This window comes from Malania oleifera, chromosome 4, assembly GCF_029873635.1.
Source record: "Malania oleifera isolate guangnan ecotype guangnan chromosome 4, ASM2987363v1, whole genome shotgun sequence".
Classification (NCBI taxonomy): Eukaryota; Viridiplantae; Streptophyta; class Magnoliopsida; order Santalales; family Ximeniaceae; genus Malania; species Malania oleifera.
In genome coordinates, this window is record NC_080420.1 from 51,487,798 (window position 1) to 51,510,987 (window position 23,190).

General features: G+C 37.6%; 1 protein-coding gene across 4 annotated transcripts in view; it reads right to left on the reverse strand.

The window, feature by feature from the left end:
• Positions 1-7,101: 7,101 nt before the first annotated feature.
• Positions 7,102-23,190, reverse strand: part of LOC131154154 (uncharacterized) — a 40,799-nt gene continuing 24,710 nt past the window's right edge. Inside the window, exons 5-9 of one of the 4 annotated variants that reach the window (XM_058106719.1) lie at positions 21,215-21,391; positions 9,380-9,520; positions 8,299-8,484; positions 8,030-8,101; positions 7,102-7,455 (exon numbers count right to left, since the gene is read on the reverse strand). In XM_058106719.1, coding sequence (XP_057962702.1) covers positions 7,288-7,455; positions 8,030-8,101; positions 8,299-8,484; positions 9,380-9,520; positions 21,215-21,391 — 744 coding nt within the window. In that variant the 3' untranslated portion in view covers positions 7,102-7,287. Of the gene's footprint in view, positions 7,456-7,831; positions 8,102-8,205; positions 8,485-9,379; positions 9,521-21,214; positions 21,392-23,190 lie in introns of those variants that run through there. The other 3 variants (XR_009136343.1, XR_009136342.1, XM_058106720.1) reach the window with 3 other exon arrangements.

The window sequence follows — 23,190 nt, forward strand, 5'->3', positions numbered from 1 at the left end:
TATGGGAAGGCTACGTGCGCCTTTTAGGACGGCGTTGAAACATTCGACCAGGTTGGTGGTCATGTTTCCATACCTCTTTCCACCGTCGTGGCACTGAGTCCACATATGAGGAGGGATCTGATCGAAGAACGACTTGGCTGGCTCTCCACCCTCGTCAAATATCCTCTCCATCCAGGTGTCAAATTTTCTCACCTGATGCTCCCTTCCGGCTCGCTCAACCATTCGCTTCATATTGACACTCTGCACTTTCATATTAAAGTTGCTGACGACATGTCGAAGGCAAAATCGGTGGTGCGCACGTGGTGGTTGCCAATCAGGATTGTGCTGCATCGCTGCGATAATCCCTAGATGTCGATCTGATATGAGGCAAATGTCATCCCTGTCGGTAATCAAACGCAGAGAACATAGAAACCAATTCCATGTGTCGAGGCTTTCCTCTTGCACAATAGCGAAAGCAAGGGGAAATATTTGCCTATTTGCATTGGGGCACGTCGCAACAAGGAGTTTGCCCTTGTACTTACCGTACAAGTGTGTCCCGTCCACACATATAACGGGAGGGCAGTGACGAAAACCCTGAATAGATGCTGCAAAAGACCAAAATACAGATACGAAGGTTGCACTGTTAGTGCTACCTGGAACCGGAGTTGACCTCCACCTGACTGTAGTCCCAGGATTGTACGCGCGCATCGCTTCCATCCACTTCTGTAACGTTTCATACGATTTCTCCCAATCATAGAAGACTTGGGCTATTGCCTTCTGTTTGCCCAACCAAACCTTTTTATAAGATATTGAATACCTGAATCGACGATCAATTAACTCCTTCAATGTAGCGATCGAAGTCGACGCATCTCCCCTGATCATATTCACTATCTCCCCAACAATGAGGGATGACGTGATTTGGTTATGGTCCTGCGATATAAGTTCATTCAGACACGTATGCGGACCACTATATTAGGTGATTTCAAAAAAACAGTGTATCATCCGATACATGGCACGCAATCTCCACGCGCAATTGTGGTCCTTACGCCTAGCAACCCACAACTCAAGAGTAGATCGCACCACATGGAAGTCATGGTGGGTGCGAGCGTGATATATTCGCACTGCGGCGATCAGCTGATCCTTCGAGCCGAAGAGCATCCCCTTACTCAACTCAGAGGATTCTTCCTAACGAGTGACGCGTATGGGAAGCTCATCGACCGCAGTTAAATCTGCAGCAGCTAGGTCAATATGACCGTACATCGGAAGCTCGCCGATGAATTGCGCGTCAAACGTTGCCTCGTCCGTGTCATGGTGAGGTAAGTTCACATCATCAGGGATATCATTTAACCCTTCACCTATTTCCTGCTCGTGCATGTGTTCGTCTTCAATATGAACATCATTCGTAATGTTCATGCCCTCGTCCAATGCTTCGTTCGCAATGGCAAACAACGATGCTGGTACCGCACTCGGGACGTCTTCGCAACCTCCCTGCGAAAACATCTAAGGAATAGGTGCTTCGTACTCCGACGGCTGGAATGACGATCCCGGATATTCATTAAAATCGACCGTGGACATAGCACGAACCTCCCCACCAACATCGACGTGATGTGTTTGTTCGGTGCCTTCACCGACTTCACCCAATTGGTCCGCGGGCTCATATGGTTGCCTAACTGCAATTACACCTACTTGAGGAATAGTCTCAACATACAATTGCATCGTCAAATATGTCTCACCGACACAGTGTGCGTCCAATACAATGCGCAACCCATAATCATCTAATATCGGAACAGCCTCGTAGAACGCTGTATTATTTAACTCTCGCGTAGGGTATCTTGCGGTCACCCGCAATGCATATTGATCTGGATCAATATGCAAATATTTATATATCTTCGTATATAATTTACTTAATTTACACCTACGGCCAATTCGAATAAGTCAAACTGGCCGACTACTATACCTAACATCATCTAATGCCGTTATAATGTTCCCCCCTATATATAAAAATACCGTGACTGGATCACTGCTTGAGCTTCCTGCCATTTAGATCGGCGATCGGGAAATAAAACAAGCCTACGCAAGAAAAAATTGAATGTATAAGTGATGTGTAAATGAGACGAAATAACTAATAACTATAAACCAAATAGATGTATACAAATTCTAATGAATGAATGAACTTAGAGTTTAGACCTAACTTTCCCACCAAGAAAATAAATAGATGAATTCAGCATCTATGAATGAACAACATGAATATGTATTGATTTTCCCCATATGAAATATACTTCAGATTTTCCCAAAATTGTAATTCAACTTAGAATCCAAAGAACTATGAAATAGTGCTCTTAAGAGTAATTTTTCCAAAATGGTACTTCGTACTCTGCCTCATTATGGGTTGGGTTGCCACTTAATTTGAAGTTCAATTTTGTTAAGTAGCCTTTTGAGGATTCATTGCTAATCCAAACAACCATACTCAAACGAGTTGAAGGGATCTTTTGGAAAAATGTTACTTACGACGCATAACTGTTCCATTCATGAAATGGGAATGGGATTGTCTTATGGCAAGTACTTTAAAATGTGAACACTACATTTATATCGATATATTGGTGAAAAATACATAAATTCAGGGAGGAGTCTTCTACGGTCTGAGGATTCTAATGATGGTCAGCTGTTCAAGCACCTTTGTTTTTTGGGAGTTTATGTGCAGTGTAGGAGTTGCCTCTATTTATGTATTCGTTATAGCCATTATTCTATTACATAGGATGGACTAATGACAGAGGATGGGTGAGATAACCTTTCATAGCTACAGCTGTGATTCTGTTAACATTGCCTCCGTGTATGTGATTTTGGGTGAGTTAGAATTTAGTAGATTGTTGGAAACCAAGTAGTAGGCTTGTGAGTATTGGTGAACAAAATACAAAAGAAATTTAGGCTATGAGCTTGGAGAACTAAGAAAACTCTTCACTCAAAGAGAACTTGTCAAACCTTGCCCACATGATCATCTGAGTCTAGGAGAGGGAGAACTCATTGATGTCCAGACAGCAATTCACATTATAGCTGGATTCTTGAGTAGGCAGACAAAGAGGTAATAAATTTTATTTTATTTTCATAGCCTACACACACACATCCCCAAAGCAACATTTTTTTCATACCTTACACACACACATACATATATATATATAAGTATAGAAAAAATCCCACCCAAAATACTAGTGTCAAAAACATGTTTTAACATTCTTCTCGAGATGGGTTAAAATTGGAGTCTCATGAAATTGAGAAAGCGTAGCATCGAACAATATATATATATATGAATCATTGTGCTGTGCTGGTCCTAATTTTTTTTTTATTAGTTTTTTGAAGAACCAATTCATAAATCTAAAAATAAAATAAAACTATTTAGTTAAAGATTAGAAAAGTGAACAAGAAAACATATTATATAAATATGTTTCTTTATGTGGTCATTTTTCAGTTTTTATTTTCAATTTTTAACTGTTTATGAAAAAAATTGAAATATAATTCAAATTAAGATATATATATATATATATTAAAAAAATTATAAAAGCAATAATATAATATTTTTCACAAATTTTCAATTGTCATGTAAAAAAAAGATTTTATTATAAAATAAATTTGGGTAGTACAACAATTAATTAAAATAATTATAATAAATTGTATTTTTATTTTTATAATGTTTTTATTATATATTATTTGTAATTTTATTTTTTAATTATATATTTAAAATATCAATTGATTTAAAAATAATACATAAATATTATTTAATTAAAAAAATTAAGTTATATTAATTTACATAAATATTAACCAAACATATTGTCAAATTTTAATTTTTCAAGTAGCCCTAAATTAACTGGAGAAAAGAAAAGAATAAAGGGAAGAGAAAAGTCTAAGGATGTGTTCAATGTTTAGAAAATAATTCTCAATTTTCAGATTCTTCTTTTGTACATTATAAACATATCACATTTTTTTTTTTTTTTTTAGTTCTTTAGCATTAATATGAGAGTCAGAATTCTTTATTTTAAAATTTTCAACATAATTATTAATAACCTGGAAAATAAGGTATAAGATCCTACGATCTTATACATATGACAATACCATTTATAATTACAATGTGCACTCACATTAATTCAAAGCATCAATTAAAACCATACAATTTACATGTTATTGAAAAACTTTAGTAGATGTGCTCAATTATATTAAAAACAGTACAACAAAATTTAAGAATTGAATAACAAAATTTCCCATTTTGAAAGTAAACCATATGATCTAATTATAATTGCACAATTATATTCAAAATAGTAGAAGGAAATTCAACAAATTTAGTGAGTGGAGGAAACTTCAACAATTTCTAGGGCAGGAAACACAATGCATTTTACAATGAAATAACAATCCAAAAAAATTAAATAAATATTAAACAACAGTTTGAATGGAAAAATTAAATATTATCAGCAAAAAATTAAATTCAAATACCCAAACAATGAAATACAAATAAAATATTATCAGCAAAACAATTAAATTTATATACCAAAACAATGAAATACAAACCTTAAGAGTAATGTTTGTCCACGAATCTTTTAACACAAATCACAAACTCTTTCTTGGATTATCAAAGCTTTCGATGAAATCAAAATAATGTAAAAATGTAAGCACTGAACATGGTAAACAAAACTTACCCCATCTCTTTATATAGCTTTTGATTTGATGAAGCCCGCAACGGTCACCTGCTCCGGAGTCTTCCTTCAACGGTCACCTGCTCGACTCTCAGCAACAGGTACTCTGTTCGCACAAGAAAGGAGGAAGAACGGGCGATGTTATTCTGAAGCAAATCTCGCTACTTGGAGTAGCGAGATTTGCCACGCGTCAAAAGTCGGGTGGAGGTAATTCAAAAGGCAGTTGGCAGAGCATTAATTATATCAAAAAAATCTCGCTACTCCAAGTAGCGAGATTTACCACGCGTCAAATGGTGGTTGGCAGAGCTTTACCACGCGTCGAAAGGCGGCTGGCAGAGCATTAAGTCTTCCAATTAAATCTCGCTACTCCAAGTAGCGAGATTTGGTAAAATATCGCTACTTGGAGTACCGAGATTACGTCAGAGTCATTCTGGGAAATTCTTCCCAGAATGAGGTATTATTTAATATATTTTTTTTTAAAAAAGTTAAAATCGGAAAAAACTCCTCTAGAATGCCCTTCATTGTTGCAATCTCCTTCACTGTGTTTGTTGGTCCGACCACTGTTCATAGGACATGGGTCCTTCTCAGGGATGAGAATTGAGGGTTGTCCAAAGACCTCACCGTGTCTCTCCATATTTTGTCTCGCACAACATCTAGTCTGCCAACTTGGAGAGTTGGATATGGAAAAATTACTAGCCACTCTCAACCCTTAAGATGCTAACCTTATATGACAACTATCTCACTCATGCTTACAAGTTTGCTGCTATGTTGGCTTGCAGTGCAAAAAGATCAAGCTAATCTCCGTGATGCATGGGGATCTCAATCCCATTCAAGAAGGTGATCCTCTCAACAATATTTGTGTTGCATAGAGCCACCATGGCATTTTGTTCCTTATGTGACTAAAAAATGCTGCAAATTGATGTTGGTAAAATTTGAGCAGATCAATGTGAGCAGAGGTCTGAGGCATTTGCCTAATTTTTGTACCTAGACGATAACCTACAAACATAGTTACTCTGGAAAAGGTTCTAGTAATGGTCTTCCAATGCTTGAGTGAATAGGGAGTCAAATGACATTGCACAGCTTTTCCATAGAAGTCAAATTTTTTTTTTTTTGTTGGTTCAATTGTTGTTTAATTTCATGTAAATAAGAACATTAAGCAAATGAACGATTGGCCCTTTGAATTTACTCACCCCTAATTAAGCTAGGTGACAGCGACATCTTGTTAGGCTGACCAACTAACCAAGGTGACATGATGGCTCACCATCTTCCTTTTTTGTTAAATATCATCAAAAGTAGGGTTTTGCAAACAGTTAGTATGATGAGTTTAGTGAACTAAGCGAATTCACCAAAACAAAAACAAAATAATTCAATTAACCAATTGTTCTAACCGAAGCAAACTGGATTGCTTTGCAAAACCGAAATGTTCACCCACCGAATATTACTTCGATTATTTCGATCAACATAAATTAACCTATATCACATTCCTTAATCCTCGATGCTAAAATTCTTTTTACATTTAGAAAATAAGTGTTGAAAAACATTTGCAAAAAATAAAGTAAAATTTTGCCGCAATAAAAAAATCAATACTACCTTTGGAGTGGCGATGGACTCGTTGGCAACTGGCGGTGGAAAACTGGCGAGTGGGACGAAGAACTGGTGATGATAAATCTAATGATTGATGATTCTAAATTTCTGATTTGCAAATCTAGATTCAAGGCAAATGGGACCTAAAGGCAGTCCCACTTAGGTGGAGGCACAGAGGGTAGCCAAGGGACCTACCACCCCAATGTGTAAGATGAGAGGACAGAATACCATCACTTCAAAGCAGGTGGATGCGTGCAGCACATTAGAGGGTTAGTAGAGGTTACTGCATTAGGAATTGAGAAAGTGAAATGTTTAGGATTACTGAAGGGGCAGTGAGGCTGAAGATTGAAAGTTGAGAGGGGCTCGACAATAATTTAAACATGTATTATGATATATATATACATGTTTAAATCATTATCGAGCCCCTATATATATATATATATATATATATATGGGTTAATTCGATTAACCGAATAAATACAAACTTAAACCAAACCAATAACTGAACAACCAAACTTCTTAAAAACCTATACCAACTAACCAAATTTAAAATAGAATGAATCGATTTAACCTAAATTGATCAGTTCAGTCAATTAAATCGGTTCACATAATAATGCTCAAGCCTAATCAAAAATGAAATTGCAAGAGCTAAATAGTTTGGAAAATTTTCAGTTATGTTCTTGAAAGTGTAATGAATTTGTACTTTTTTGTGATTTTAATTTTTAAGTACTTCAATTGAATTCAAATGAGTGTGTATTTCGTTTTTTAGATGTAAAATCATAAATAAATGAAAAGAAAAATAAAAATAACATTTACTTACATAATTTTGCATATAAAAAAAATATACCACTCATTGAACTGAAAACCTAAACGTAAGCCTGGCCTACTTTTAACAATATTAATAAATATGGTCATTAGTTCTTAGTCAATACAAAAAGAATAATTATCTTCAAACATGGCTATTGTGAACAAGCAGATCATAGCTTTCAAATTTTGAAATACAATTTGGAGAGAAAAATATATATATATATATGTACGCAGCAACTCAAATCAAATTCTGGAGATTGGCACCTGAGACTGCAAAACCATTGGAAAGCATTAAGGAAGTGCCCCGAATGTTATCAACTGCATTTCGTCGGAGAGACATTGGGTCTATTCCAGCCTTGTGAGCTGCAACAACACCGGTTGCTTCCCAGTAGTTTGAGACCTTGACCTGAATGAGTCTCATTTCAATCAGCATCCAAATGCCTCGAGTTTAAAAGTGTTTAGAAGCCAAAATAATTCCCACGTAAATGTATGGGTGTTCATCCAGGTAAGTCTCGAGAATAATGACTCCCAGCAGTCATTTGACAGTGGGCATTAATCAGGGGACATTTTTAATTATGCTAGAAAGCAGGTGATAGCTGCTGAAGCTCAACGGTGAAGGTAGGCAAATATATTGAAAAAAACAACCTAAATAGTTAACATTTTCACAAGGTTCCAGATCATTTTTCCCTTTGGTAACTTCAAGCAATTCTTGTCGGAACTGGCACCACCAGCTTCATGATATGCTTTAGAGAGGGAAACTCTAAAAGATGAAACTCCTTTCATGATATTATAAGCTTTTCCGCATTCAATTATGCATTCCATTAAAGCAAAAAATGCTTGGGCTATGAGAAATTATTCTAAAACCATTTGAATTCATCACTACCTGATGCTTTTTCCAGAACATTCGAAAAAGAAAAAAAAAAATGTAACAACAATGATGATACCAGAAAGAATTGTACAAATTGATCTCAGGTGCATACCGCTTCAATCCCATGTTTATCTGGTGTATCATTGAGAACTGTTTCATTTTCCTCAACAGTAATAATAAGTGGCTGGAACAAAAAAGGAGTTAGTAGCGAAAAACACCAGTAGGTTAATACAAATTGCTCCATGTCAAAATTGGAAAGCAGAGTTTAGAATATAGATGAGAGAATACTTGCTAGTTCGCTGTTCAATTCTTAGATCCAGGTTGACAATTTTTAACCTAAAATGGAGATTGCCAAGGCAAAACATGCCATTGAGTTTGTACCTTGTTTCTTTTGCTTCTCGCGAAAGCCATAGCACCCTCTCCACCACAAGCATCTCTGGGAAGAATGACACTGTCAACATCACTTGCCAATATACAACCATTCTCCAAGGACTCAGGCTTACTGTCTATATATTGTGGTGCATTGCTTAGCCCAGCAAGCACACATGGCAAGAATGTGTATCCTATCTGTCACGCAGGACCCAAAATATATAAATTGAGAGAGAGAGAGAGAGAGAGAGAGAGCTGAGAATAACCCATCAACAGGCAAATAATTAGGAATAACAGTCAGTCTGGTCAATAAACCTATTCCACATGAGGATAGCCACTCTTGGGCAGGCCTAGACCATTGATCCATTACCAAAATCATTGCTCCAAATTTGTGAAGTTAAATAAAATTGTCCCCAATTCCACTTCATTTTAAAAAAAAAAAAAATTGGAGCATCCGTCCATAACATAAACCATGAAACGTTTAACATGCCTATGACCAATAAAACCTTCACAACTTGAAATCAAATTAATTGGCTTATTAAGTAGCATACAACAGGATGGCCTGATGCCAATATTTGACGCAACAAAAGCATTAAAATTAGATCAGACACAATTTTCTATTTCTTGTCAATATAACAACATTATACAGATTTCTAAAATTCACAATATAAGTTCTAGGGACTCTGTTTTCTTTAAATTTATTAAAATATGGTACATCAAACAGCTTCCATGGTCATCAACCAGCTTCCATGGTCATCAACCAACTTGAAATCTAGGTAACACGTGTGTGCTCTCACAATGCATGCTGGTGCATGTGTGTTAATGCATCCACATTTCACAACATACAAAGCTTACGTGTGTGCAGGTGTGTGGGTGTGTGTGTGTATGTGTGCATGTGAGAGAAAGAGAGAGAGAACCCTCACATCAAGACATTATCCGGCTACCTAGACCTCAGTCTTTACACAACACATGAAAAAGCTCACAAAGCAGCCCAAACATGCTAGTGCCCACACACCCACAGAGCAAGACAGCAAGCAAATGAGCTTATAGAAGATCAAAAGGTACCATGTCTACTCAAAAGAAGCCTACATACCTCCTCAGCAGCTGATCTTGGACATATGGATGGGCTCAAAGGCAAAGGTAATAATGCAGGAGCATGTGCACAAGGGATTTGGAATTCCTTCACGACTAGATGACTTATAACTGCTTCCACACCTGCTAAAAGATCTATTCCCTGCAAAGCAAAAAGTTTGAGGTGGATTAGGACGATAAGCTACTTTTAAAATTTGTTTTTTTCATCACCACCTTTATTGTATAAGCCTAAAGAAAGGAGGATTGACAAAGGCAACTAATACAGGCATAAAACTGTGACGATGTCATGAATTCTAATACAAAATACATGTTGAGCTATCCTCGACAAGAAACCGTTGCATGAGTAACATTCGAGTGCACTATGATATGAGAAGGGTGGCCTTAAGCATTGCCCCAGATGACGCACAACTTATCCACTCAACAAGCAGATATCCCTAAATTTATATGAAGTTGCTTCAGGATGAGGAAAGCATAATAAAGCATGAATCTAGGATCAACTGCTCAAAATTGGAACAATTTCTTCTCTGATGATGTTAAGGCCAGCAGAACCAAAACCAAAATCAACATGCGCTCAAGTCTGATGGGTTCTAAGGCTACATCTTTTGAGGATGTTAAGAAAGAATCAGGGCTTTCTATGCAAAATTACTGGATTCAAAGGTTTCATTTCTGAAAAAACTTGCTTGATTTCAACTGGTATGGAGATCAAAATTCAGTCATACTAAGCCTGTGGAAAAGTAGGAAACCATAAAAGTTACTCTCTTTCCCTGACGAAAAGGCTCCCCGACCAGATGGATACAATGCAAGGGTCTTCAAAGTTTGCTGAAGAATTATTGAGGATGATTTTGTGGAAGCTATCTCATCTTTTTTACTCGATGGAAAACTTCTCAAACAAATCAACTCCCGTGTTAGTCTTGGTTTCAAAATAAGTTAATCCAAACTCTCCCCGACTTTAGGCCTGTGGTACATCCTATTGGCTCAGGAACTCCTGTACAATTACCATCTAAACTAAGGTCCCTCTAGATTTGCTATAAAGTTGAGACAAAGGAGGCTTTTGATTATGTCAATTGGTACATCCTATTCAAGGTTCAAGAGGCTATTGATATCTCATCTATTTTTTCCCCCAGGATTCAGGAGTTTGTTATGACTCCTACTTTCTCCTTATCCATAAATGGCTCTTTAGAAGGGTTTTTAAAGGAAGCAAGGAGACTTTCTGTCTCCTTACCTATTTATTATGGTTATGGAGATCTTAACCAGAATCTTATGGTTAGCTGCTGCAAAAGATGATTTGAAATTTCACAGTAAATTTATGAATATTGGCCTAACTAGTCTCCACTTATTTTCTCATATGGAAATGTTGACTCAGCAAAAAGTAAAAGATGTTGGAAATATTTACTTGACCTATGGTATTCAAGCTAAACTCCCAAGTCTTGTTCTTTCTCACATGGGATGACTACCAAAAGAAAAAATGAAATTCTTCAGATCCTGGGATGCCTGAGGGAGATCTTCCAGTCAAATACCTTCTATTGCCACTGGTTTCTAAGAAAATTGGCGAGGAAGACTTTATATCTGGTGGACATATTTTGTGACAGAATCTGCAGTGGGGCTGACAACCACCTCTCTTATGGCAGGAAGCTCCAACTTTAACTCTGTTTTTCTGAGCATTTATAACTATTGGGTTCTCCCCTTTTTTGCCTTCTTCAGAGATCAGGGTATTAGAGCAATGTTTAAGGCTTCTCTTCAGAAAGGCACTGATTGCAACACTTCAAACTGCAGTGAAAACTCGGATAAAATTTGCATGCTGTTCTCAGAGGGGGTGGTTTGGGTCTCAAAGGCTCTTTTGAATTTAGGGAAGCTTTTGCCATAAAGCTCCTCTGGCCTATTTGCATTTCCTCCCCCTTCAAATGGGTTAAATTGCCTCTGGTCTACAAGACTAGATATAGAACTATTTGGGCCATTAAACCCACTCCAAGCGGTACCTATAACCAAAAGAGGATACTGAGAGTTAGAAGTAGGGATGTGCAAATGGTCGATTTGGCCGAATTTGGCTAATTAACCGAATTTTTCGGTTAACCCCCAACCCCTAACCAAACGACCAAATTGATTGCTTTAACCGAACCGTACCCGACCAAACTGAATTTTCGGGTAAGTCGGTTAGCTGGATTTAACCGAATAAAATCAAAATTAATTATGAAAAGCAAAATATGATTGTTGTACAGTCTCTTCCCCCCCCCCCCCCCCCTCCCTCTCTATCTGTCTGCAAAAAGACAAATCGAATCATAAACTAGATCGTCAGAGAGCAGATCGTTACCTGCCACAACAATTCCGATCACTAGTGGGTCAGATAAGTCTCTCTCTTGCTTTCTGGTAGATCTGATCCATGGCTCCGGTCTCTGCTCTTGCCAACTACAAGCTCGCCTTCATAGGGGACCAATCCGTGGGCAAGACCAGCATCACCACGCGTTTCATGTACGACAAGTTCGACAACACCTATCATGTAAATCAAAAGCAGCTTCCAGTCGTTGCTCATCTTGACAATTTCGTGTTTTTGGCTCCTTTTGCGCTAGATCCAACCCAGATTTTGGTTTGCGCATATGAATATGAATGGTTCTGTGCAACTGGAAGACTCAAAGAGGGAAGAGAAGAGGGAACTGCGATTCTGCATTTCCGCGAACGAAGGGAAGAGCAAGAGCCGAAGACTCGAATCTTGATCACTCGAAGGGAAAAGCCGAAGAGGTTTGCGATGCCACAATCAGTGAAGAGCCGGCGAAGTTGTGACTTGCGAACTACGAACTTGGGAAGGGAAAAGCCGAAGAGGGAAGAGGGTAGGGAAGAGGGAAGACTGGAAGAGGGAAATGGGACATTGGGATCTAGGAATGGCCGAATCCCGAATGGAACCCTAGCGGCCAACCCTTAAAAATTAAAATCATAAATAATATAATTTAATAATTTATATTTAATTATTAATTAATTAAAATTTTGGGTAAGTCGGTTAACCGAGATACAAATTACCCATAACCGAACCAAAAACCTAATAACCAAGATTACCATATTCTAAAACCAAATTGAACCGAACCGAACCGAACCGAACTATAAATTACCCAAACCAAACCAACCAAATTCGGTCGATTAATTCGGTTAAAACCAAATTATGCTCACCCCTAGTTAGAAGTGAAGTACTCTCTGCATTTAAATATTCTATTGGAAATGGCTCTTATACTTTCCTATTCTTTGACAATTGGCACCTATTTGGGCCTTTACATGTAAAGTTTGGCCTCTTTATTTATAAAGATTTTTTCCTTTCTTATGGAGGCAAAAGCCAACAGTATTATAAAGTATGGGAAGTGGAAGGCCGCGGAAGGTTGACTTGTTGAAGGCCGTGGAAGGTTGTGTTTGGTCAGCCAAAGCTGGCATCTCTAATGATCAACAAATAACAACGAAACTTTGATTGGTTCTATGTTTTATTCCACAAGTTGGGCAAGAGATCTATTCACTTATAGGTTGTGAGGGAGGTTCTGATCTTGTCAATTAAAAAGTCATGTCTTCTAGAGCCATGTTAACTCCATCTCCTTCTCTTAGCTCTTCACCCAGATCTTCATCTACCTTAAGCATAGATCGTCACGATTATATGCATGAAGTAGATTATATACCAAAAGATAGCCTTGTCCCCTAAACCAAAAGTCCTCAAATTACAAACCCATATTATATCTATGATAAAACTAAATATCCTCTAAACATTCTGAAGAAGCTCACTGGCAAGACCCCTCTACCCAAAGGTGTCAAAGAAGTTATTGTGGCTTCTCCCTTCGATTCGCACCAGCTCTTAGCAACTGAAGCAGAACAGCTCGTGACTCTAGAGTTGTTCCCAAAGCTTCCCAAAAAGTACCTCAACCAGGGATTCGCCCATATTCACATTGGTGTTGTTAAGCTCTACCTGACTTTTCACGGACGAAAAGGCCTTCCGGTTTGCTCCAGAATTGCTCTTCTTGATTCAAAATTCTATAAGTATGAGCATGCATGCATTGCCACTATGCGAACAACACTTAATGCAAGGACAGTCAACTTCATTCCCTTCCCTAACTTCAATTTGCATCTTTCCGACCCCAACATGAGAACTACTCTTAAAGTCCAGATCCAAAATGTTGAAGCACCCCAAATCTCTAACTCCGTAGCAGCTACCCTCCATCATCAAATGGTTTACAAACTTCAGAACCATTCCATTGATCTGGTTTCCCCTTGAGAAAATCAAGATGCTCTCCTTGTCAATTATGACACTTCTCTTGTCCCGAGCCATGTCCACATCCCAAGATAGCTACCGAGAGAAGAACTCATAAAGCTTCTCCCAGAATCTTGGGTGACCAAGTACGAGTAGCTTCACCAGATCCCTAAGCCTATCATCCTCCACGATCCGGTCTACACAACTATGAAGATTGGTGATGTTCATATATCCTTCCCAAAAGATCAGGAATCATCAATAGAGGCATCTCCTCAACATGTCTTCCCAACCATGAAGATTCAACCGCATATAAATTCATCACCACTTCCGAAAGACCGAAAGACCAAAAGATCATGATTAGACTGTCAGCTACCTCTATTAACCTAACAGATCCAGCTTCTCTGGGATCTCAGGTCCCTATCCCATACTTCAACGGAGATGGCTTTCTGATCTACGAACCTATAACCAAATCCGGTCACAAATGGTTCGACATTGATTGTACCTATGACGATTGTGTTAATGATCCAGTGTACGAATGGTTTGATGAAGAAGTTAGAGATAAGAAGAAAAAGAAGTTAGAGGTAAGAAGAAAAAGAACAAGTCCCAGCAGAGACTCAAAAAGAGATATGACAACGGAGACCTAGAGGTTGACTTGCTAGGAGAACCATCCGGAAAATTTGACTACTATGTCAAATACAAGGGGAAAAGCACAAAAGATGAAAAGTCTCCCCAGATCAACATACTCATACCTTCAAGCTATGATGATGATTTCCCACCATTAGAGTACGAAGATGTGCGGTTCCGCACTAAGTACTCCTGGAAGATCAAATATCCACTTGTTGTCAACCCAGACAAATCTACCAAGCAAGTATCCCAAGCTGAACCAACTCTCAATTGGCAGTCATAAAATGCCATAGCCCATAATAGAATGCTCCAGCAAATTATGGATAACCAGAGAGAGTTGGCTAACAATGTCGAGAACAAGTTCGACATCACATCAATCCTCATCGAAAAATGCCATAACCATATCCAAGGATTGCATGAGCTTATGCAAATGATTGAGCATATGTCGGTTCACTCCAGCTTTCAAAAAGAAAGAAGCAAACATGCAACATCTCAAAGCCTAGCTAAATTCTCTCAAGCAAAGCCAACAACAACAACAACATAAACAAGCGAGGATTGATCCTCTCTTCCCTCCAACTACTTTGGCTTTTCTCTCCCCAACCAACATTCCATCCAGTTTCAATGCAAGCATCTTTTAGAGGCAGTGACTCTTTTCTTCATCTCAAAAAGAAGCATTATACTCAAAAGCCAGCCCAAACCCAAAGGGTTGAGTCAACAGCTGTCTCCACTGCTCAGAGAAAGAAAGACAAACAAAAATTTGGAGAATCAAGTGATCCGGATCGAGAGCCACAAATTGGGGTTCTAGAAAAGGATAATCCTATCTCCAAACTCCTTACTGAGATGGCGGAACCATCACAACCAGAAGAAGCACCAAAATCATCTCTTGCCATCATGATGGATGATGAATCCTATGAAGAAGATGAGATTCAACTTCCAAAGCCTACAATGATGACCTAGCCATCCACCCACAGGACAGAATATGACAGTCCTATAGACGATGAAGGAGTCGATGACAACATCAACCTCTCATAAAATACTGCATCAGTCATTCCCACGCATAGTTCAAACAACAATGGAAATGGGCCAACCATTTCATTAGAAGGAATCCCTCCAAGCCAATGGAGGAATAAGATCCTTAAGCTCCATGCATGGTGCATTGCTGAATTAATGAAAGAGGGAATTACCCTCAAAGAAGTCATTGGACGGGTTGTTTCCAAATTTATTGGAAGATTAAGAATCTAGTGGATCAACCTTGGAGATTACAGACAGTTGCAGATTTCACAGGTTTCAAACCTTGATGCCTTCATCTCCACAATCATTGAAGAATTCTATGGCGCTTGGGAAGACCACGTCACTCAAGCCAGAGAAAAGTACATGAAGATCAAATGTTGCTCACTCAAAAGAAAGGATCTGGAGAAGCATTATAATCTTATCTCTGAAAGGTATTACACTCTCGGCGGATTAGATGACATCAACCTCAAGAAAGCTTATCTTAATAGCTATCCTGATCCACTAGGAGAAGAAGTCCTTTGCAAACTACAAATAAGTGGAAAAAGACTCGAAAGCACCTCCCTTGGTAAACCATACCAGAGTGCTCTTATGAATCAAGATGCGCTTTGCAGAAAGTATGACATATACAAAAGAGTCTAGAAAGCAGGCATGAAAATCACCAAGGAATGCGAAAGGAAGGACCACCTCATCAAGTGTAAAGGAAACAAGCAATGCTCCTGCCCAACAGGAGAACTTGAAGATATTTCTCCTCACAGAAAATCTAGAAGGTCAAAGCATAAGGAAAGGCGTTGGAAATATTTGAGAAAAAGAAAGCACGAGAAAGAATTAAAAGATCACTGATGCTACATCTGCAATCAAAAGGGGCATAATGCAAAAAGATGTCCCAAAAAACGAAGGAGAATTAAACTAATCCAACTGTTGCACAAGGTCTCGGATTGGGATTCGGATGATGACATCGAGTCTATATTCTCCATGGATGATCAACAAAATGAGGATTCTATCCTTGCTTTCCAGCAATGTGGTCAGACAGACCTTTCACACTCTTCGGATGAAGGAGAGTACGAGAGCTATCAAGCCGATTCACTTGAATGTTCTCATATCCAGCCCATTAACAATGAGTGCTACTCGATAGCTTCCACGGAGGATGTTGTTCACAATCTCTGTTCCATCCAAGAATCATTATCAGCGCAATTTAAGAAGGGAAGCTACGTTTCACCTTCTGCTCCAGTATGGGTACTAACTAATAAATACTCAAAGCCGATTAAAGTCATTGCATTCTTCGACACAGGAGCAACATGCAGCTTTCTTGAGCCAGGTATTCTCCCGAAAGACAAATGGAAACCTTGTAACTAAGGATTCAAGGCAGCAAATGGAGAACATTTCCAGGTTAAATTAAAGAGTGTGCCTGTTTATAAATTCATCCAAAAAGCTTAATCAAGGTAACATTCGTTGGATCAAACCTTCCAAATAAAGATCTTCTCATCGGATTCGATATCATTCACAAGGTCCAGTGGACAGCCCAAGGTTTAAAATTTAGATCATATTTGTTACAATGGACCAAGACTCCTAATCTCTTCTAGATCACTCAATCCTTGGAGGAGATTAAGGCTTGATTAATTCAAAAAAACTGTGCTAACAGTCATAGTGAGTTCTTGGAGAAATGCTCAAAGCCATTATGTAAGAATCCAAAGTTCTATGTCAACCTCCCCTTCAAAAAGAATGAAGATATCAACCTTACTAAAGCCAGTCACAAGGGGATGAATCCAGAACACTATTCTTTAGCCCATGATGAATTGACCCAACTACAAGAAGAATGGCTTATTGAACCAACAAAGTCGTAATGGGCTTGTAAAGCCTTTTATGTCAACAAAAGGGCTGAACAATCTCGAAAAAAGCTCCAACTCATCATCAATTACCAGCCCCTCAACTATTTCCTTGCTGATGATAAGTTCTCATTGCCTAATAGGACCAACCTATTTTCACAACTATAGGAAGCCCAAATATTTTCAAAGTTCGACTTGAAAGCGGGTTTTTGGCAATTGGGCATCCATCCAGATGACAGGCCCAAGATGGCTTTCCGCATGCGCAATTTCCACTTTTAATGGATTGTTATGCCATTTGGGCTTAAAGTGGCCCCGTCCATTTTCCAAAAGGCAATGATCAAGATCTTCCAGCCCATACTTCATCATGCCCTGATCTATATTGATGACGTCCTCTTGTTCTCAAAAGATACAACATCACATGCTAAGCTTCTAAACCAGTTCACAGACATAATGGAGCACTACAGAATCATGCTATCAGAAAAGAAAATGATTATTGGTGTCAAGATAGTAGATTTCCTCGGGATGAAGATTAGCCAAGGGAAATATGAGTTGCAACCACATATTGCTACATAGCTCAGCACCATTCCAAAAATACGGATGACGACAAAACAATTGTAGCAATTCCTTGGTATTGTCAATTACATGGCAGACTTTGTCCCAAAGCTAGCAACTTACACAACACCACTCCACCAGCTTTTGAAAAAAAAAGACTTGCCCCCTTGGGAAGCCAAACATACAGAAGCAATTAAATCACTCAAAGCAGTGGCTACAACATTGCCACCACTCCAGATTCTTGACAAAGGAAAGAGAATCCTGCAAACTAATGCTAGTGATTTCTACTGGGGAGCAACTTTAATCGAGGAGAAAGAAGATGGGATTAGACATATCTTTGGATACAAAAGTGGAGCATTCAAAGAATCAGAATCACATTATCACTCCACCTTCAAAAAGATAATGGCGGTAAAGAGAGGGATTAAAAAATTTGACTTCCATCTAATTGGGCATACTTTTCTAATCGAAATGGATATGTCATCCTTTCCAAAGATGATCCAATTCAAGCAGAAGATCCTCCCGCAGGGACAACTCCTCAGATGGGCAAACTAGTTCTCACAGTATAAATTCGAAGTTAAGCACATCAAAGGAAAGCACAATATCCTCAGTGACTTCCTCTCAAGGCCAAAAAATCATCCCCAGGTCCTCTCCTCATGGCATCTTCATCTTCTTCATCCCATTCAAAACTGGTACAAACTCTTCCAAGTGAAATTTAGGATAACACCCTTAGTCACACCATTGATAAGGGCAATCATAAAATGATCCAAGGTCTCCAGTCCCTCCTCCTCTCAAAATATGGTTTAGTCGACGCACCGATAAAAACCTAGACTGGCACCCTCTTTTCCCATTCATCAATGGTCTTTGAGTCCCCACACTTTCTTATCTGACCTTCCCTAAAGAATCTTTCCTCCTTCTTTGGTACCTTGCAAGGACTTACCGACTCAGTATGATCCTTCACAAACCCTGGACCTATGCCTTCTTAACCGACCAAAGACAAAAACCACGCCAGTATAGTTTCTTTAAGGATTGGCTCCTATTCTTCAAAACAGAAGCACAATGGGTTAAGCAGTTAGATTTCATCACAGGATCCCCATATTTATTGGTCATTTTCCATCTCAAAGGTGAGATCCAGATCCAAGACAGGAATAGATATGTTAATATCTCTCCCATCTATGAAAGGATAAGGAGCTTCAAAGAAAACCCCTTTGCAGATCTGCATCTTTCAGCACATAAATGGATTGATATAAGAAAAAGCTTATGCCATATAAATCAAGTTGACCCGGACAGATTGCCACAAGATTTATTTAATCCAGTGCATTTTCAAGACGATGGAAGAGCCAAAAGCTCTCATTACGCAATATTGTTTTCCCATTTCTACAGTACCTACCTAATGAACAGGTTGGCACTTTATTATGTGAAACAAGCAGATGGTAATGGGACAATTAAAGATTTGGAGACAATGGCAGTATACCCAGCTGAAGAAGAAGAGGATTACAGGGCGAGAATAGACCACTGAAGCAATGGACCACTAAAAGACCACTGAATGGACCACCAAAGGACTGCTGAAGCATTTCCAGACTTATCTTTATCTTTATATGTATTGTAATTGTCAGTCAGCTTTATCTTTAGATGTGTTGTCTTTATCAGTCAACTTTTGCTTTATTATTTTTAGCTTTATGTGTATTGTCCTTGCCATTTAGCTTTATCTTTATTAAAAGGTGTGTAAAGGAGATGAGGAAAAAGATTATGTTGGAAGCATATTCCAAGATGCCATGGCATATTCCCTCACTCCTCATCTATTTAAGGGAGGCTCCAGCCTCTTGTTAGGGAGAGCAAGTAAGAGTCAAGAATCTCTTGTAAGAATTCTCTTGTAGACTGAAGACCAAGGATTGGATTGCAAGATGGAGAGGATCAATTCTGTGTGTTTTGTCATCAAGAGGAGTCTAGAAACCTTTTTTTTATTGTCGTACCAGAACACTACTGCCTCAATGGAGCTCCTAATACTCATGTCTTTTGGGATGAAGAGATTGAAAGACTTGATAACCTGAGACCAGGCCTCTTGTCTGATCTTAGAAAGATCTCTTTGTTGTCTATGTCTATTACATGTGGAGAACCAAGAACAGATTATTTCTAAAAATCTTTCCATCAATCATGAAGAAGTTCTATTTAGGATTGAAGGGAACATTAAGGATACATCTCTGCCTCCAAGAGATTTAGCAAATATTGCTAGCCTGTTTTTTTTTCTCTTCTTTATTCTGGTTCCCTATTGTATTTGTATATTGTTAAGTTATATATTCTTTCTTACCTTCTTCTAATAAAAAAAGTAGACATCCCTGAATTGAATTGAATGGAGAGAAGGAATTCATTTATCCAACTTTCTTTTGCTTTTGGTCAAAGCAGTATTAACTTCATGGTACTACATGACGAAAGGCTTAAGTCTTAAATCCATTAGTACCTACTGCCATCATAGATGCCAAGTTCATATTCTTACCAAAAGAAAGAAAAGAAAACACCTTGACAGCTGATCTATACATCTCCAATAAAATTGGAGAAATGCCTGTGTTTCTAAACTCCACACAATATACAAGATGAAATATAAACCAAGTCACAAAATTATCCTCCAAGCATCCAATAGCAAAAAGTAACAACAGCCACGACAATAAACAAAAATTCAAGATATAAAATTATTTAGAGATGATAATATTCAGTCAAAGAAAGCTGAATCAAAAATATCATTTGAAGAAGCCAAGAAAACAAAAATAATTTAGTTAAAATTAAGAGATTACTTAGAAAATATTGAACGCCAATTTAGGAGAACTAAGTTAAATAGAGGCAGTGCACCTGTGAGGAAGAGTGACTTAGTTACTGTGGGGGGTAGTAGAAGGGGTAGGGGTAGACCTTAAATAACTTGGGAGGAGACAGTGAGTAGGGATTTAATATCCTTGAATCTATCAAAAGAAATGGTCCATGATCGCATAAATTGGAGGAAAAGGATTCGTATAGCCGACCCCACTTAGGGGGACTAAGGCTTGGTTTTGTTGTTGTTGTTGTAAGTTAAATAGAGGCAAGCAAAAGAAGCAAATTCAGTCTTTATTTCTAAAAATTATTCAAAACTCTCACCAAAATAATGCAAATAAATTAAATATCTTTGAGATGTTCAATACAAGTAATATTCATGGAAAACTTAAATTTCAGCCCAATAAAAAAAAATATAACATCTATTTAGGGAAAATGTGAGTGTCATTATGGCAATTTTCATCACAATTTTTATTACTGCAGTACAAAAACCACAACATCATGGCATGGGTTCAAGACATGAACTATGCAATCATAGCATGATTCTATGTAAACTGGTGGGTAAAGTTAGTTAGGAGTTTAGTAAGGCAACAGCAATTAAATAGTACTACACAAACTATAATGCTTGGTCATGTTAATGGATTCAGAAACAGGTGTCCAGCAAAGATGCTTGTCCAACAATTAAAAAATATTAACATTCACCTGTCAATCAAAGATCATACACCATTTTAAAGTGTTTTATAAGACTATTCATTTCCTGTCACCACAAGTAACTCCAAGGAGAATTGAAGGCAAGTATCAACGATAATTGACATACCATCCCTTTTCGATAGTCATCAATGTCTTCAGTAACATCATCAGGGAAGCGTGCCACAACTGCAATGGCATTCACCTGCGACCAGCTAACTAAAGTTTGCACAGCTCTTAACAGTGAATTGGGATGCTTAATCCTTCCAGTTGATTGCCCAGTATTTGGATCAACCCATTTCTCCACCTATATAACAAGTTTCTCTAACATTATCAATAACTTTTAATTGTGAAAAGGAAAAGACCAAAAAAACAAAAAAAAAAAAACAAAACAAGACGATGTTTTGAAAGGCTCAATTGATACTCTTCTTAAAACAAGGCATGCCTAAACGCCTTGAGGCTTAGGCCAAAATATACCAAATCTCAAAAAGTCCAATGCAACACATGCTGAGGCTTACGCATTTGTACAAAAGCCACACCTTTTGCGCATTTTTAAATTAGGCTCACAAATTTTTGTGTATTCAAAACTCAACTTAGACTCGACTTGAAAAATTTAATAGCTTGTTTATGTGAAAGAAATGTCCTAATACAAGTTGATCTCTAAAACTCTTGGACCACGTTCTTTCCAAAATAATGAGAGTTGGAACATAGATCTTGAGAACAATTTGAACTTGGTAATGCTACATTCATCTCTTGGCATGATTTACTTAATGATTTCAAGTAAAAAAATATTTTAACACACCAACTAGTACGCAAATTATGTTTGTTTCTTTAATTTTATTTGTAATTTTCTGAGTTCTTTATTTTTAAAATATATGTAATTCGTTTGCATAGTTTTATCTACAAAATAAATTTTTTAAAAGGCTGACTCTTAATGCCTTAAGGCTTAGACCTCACCTAGTTTGGTTAAAATGTCTCATCTTATGTCTTCACCTTTTAAAACATCAAAAACAAAAAGGGAAAAAAGAATGATTTGCCTCAAATATGCAATTGCAAAAGGGAATAACCTCAAAGAAACACTTCTATAGTGCACAGCAATGTTTTAAAAGGCTCAATCAAGGCTCTCAAGGCAAGGCATTCCTGCAACACCTTGAGGCTGAATCTAAAACACCAAATCCTAAAAAGGCTAAAGCAGTACATGTGGAGGCTTGCACATTTGTACAATAGGCATGTCTTTTGCGCCTACTTAGTTGAGGCTTACGCATTTTGAGTGTATTCTCAAGTTAGATTCAGCTAGAGAATTTTAACTCCATGTTTATATAAAAGGAATGTCAAAACATGAGTTAATTTTTAAAACTGTTAAATCTCAATCTTTCTAAAATAATCGAGAGTTGTATCTCAGATCTTGAAAGTAATTTGAACTGTGTAATGTTACAACTATCGCTTTTCATGATTTACATAATGATTCAAGTTAGCATTTTTTTTAAGAAAAAGAAAAATTCATTAATGTATAGAAAAAAAAAATTGCACGGAAAGGAGGATGAGAAATCCTCCTAACACAAAAAATAAAAATACAATATAATAAGCAAAGAAATCAAAATAAAAAGGCAATTACAACAAAGCCCCTTTCCTATCCCTTTGAATATGATAACAGCATTCCTTGAAATAAACTCAAAGAATGAACTCAAAAAGAAGTTCTCAAAATAACTCTATCTCAAAGAAAATGCACAAAATTTATATTGGCGCTGAAAACCCTCACATTCCTTTCGATCCACTAAGTCCAAAAAAATTTTAATGCCCAACAAGTAGCTTGCAATTTTATTTTTTTTACATTATATTTGCATTTTTCTTAATTTTTTTCTTTTACATATTTTTCATCTAAAAATAAAATTCTCAAAAGGGTTACGCCCCAATGCCTAAGGGTTACAAGGCCCTTATGCCTTTGCCTTTTAAACATTGGTATGTTGTGGCATGCTACGTGATAATATGTAGGAAAATGAAATTTGAAATAACTTAAAAACTAAACTTAAGTAATAGCAGAGTCACTGAATTGCCTAGGCAATATTTTCTTCTCTACAAACATTATACAAGTTGACAAGTTTTTTT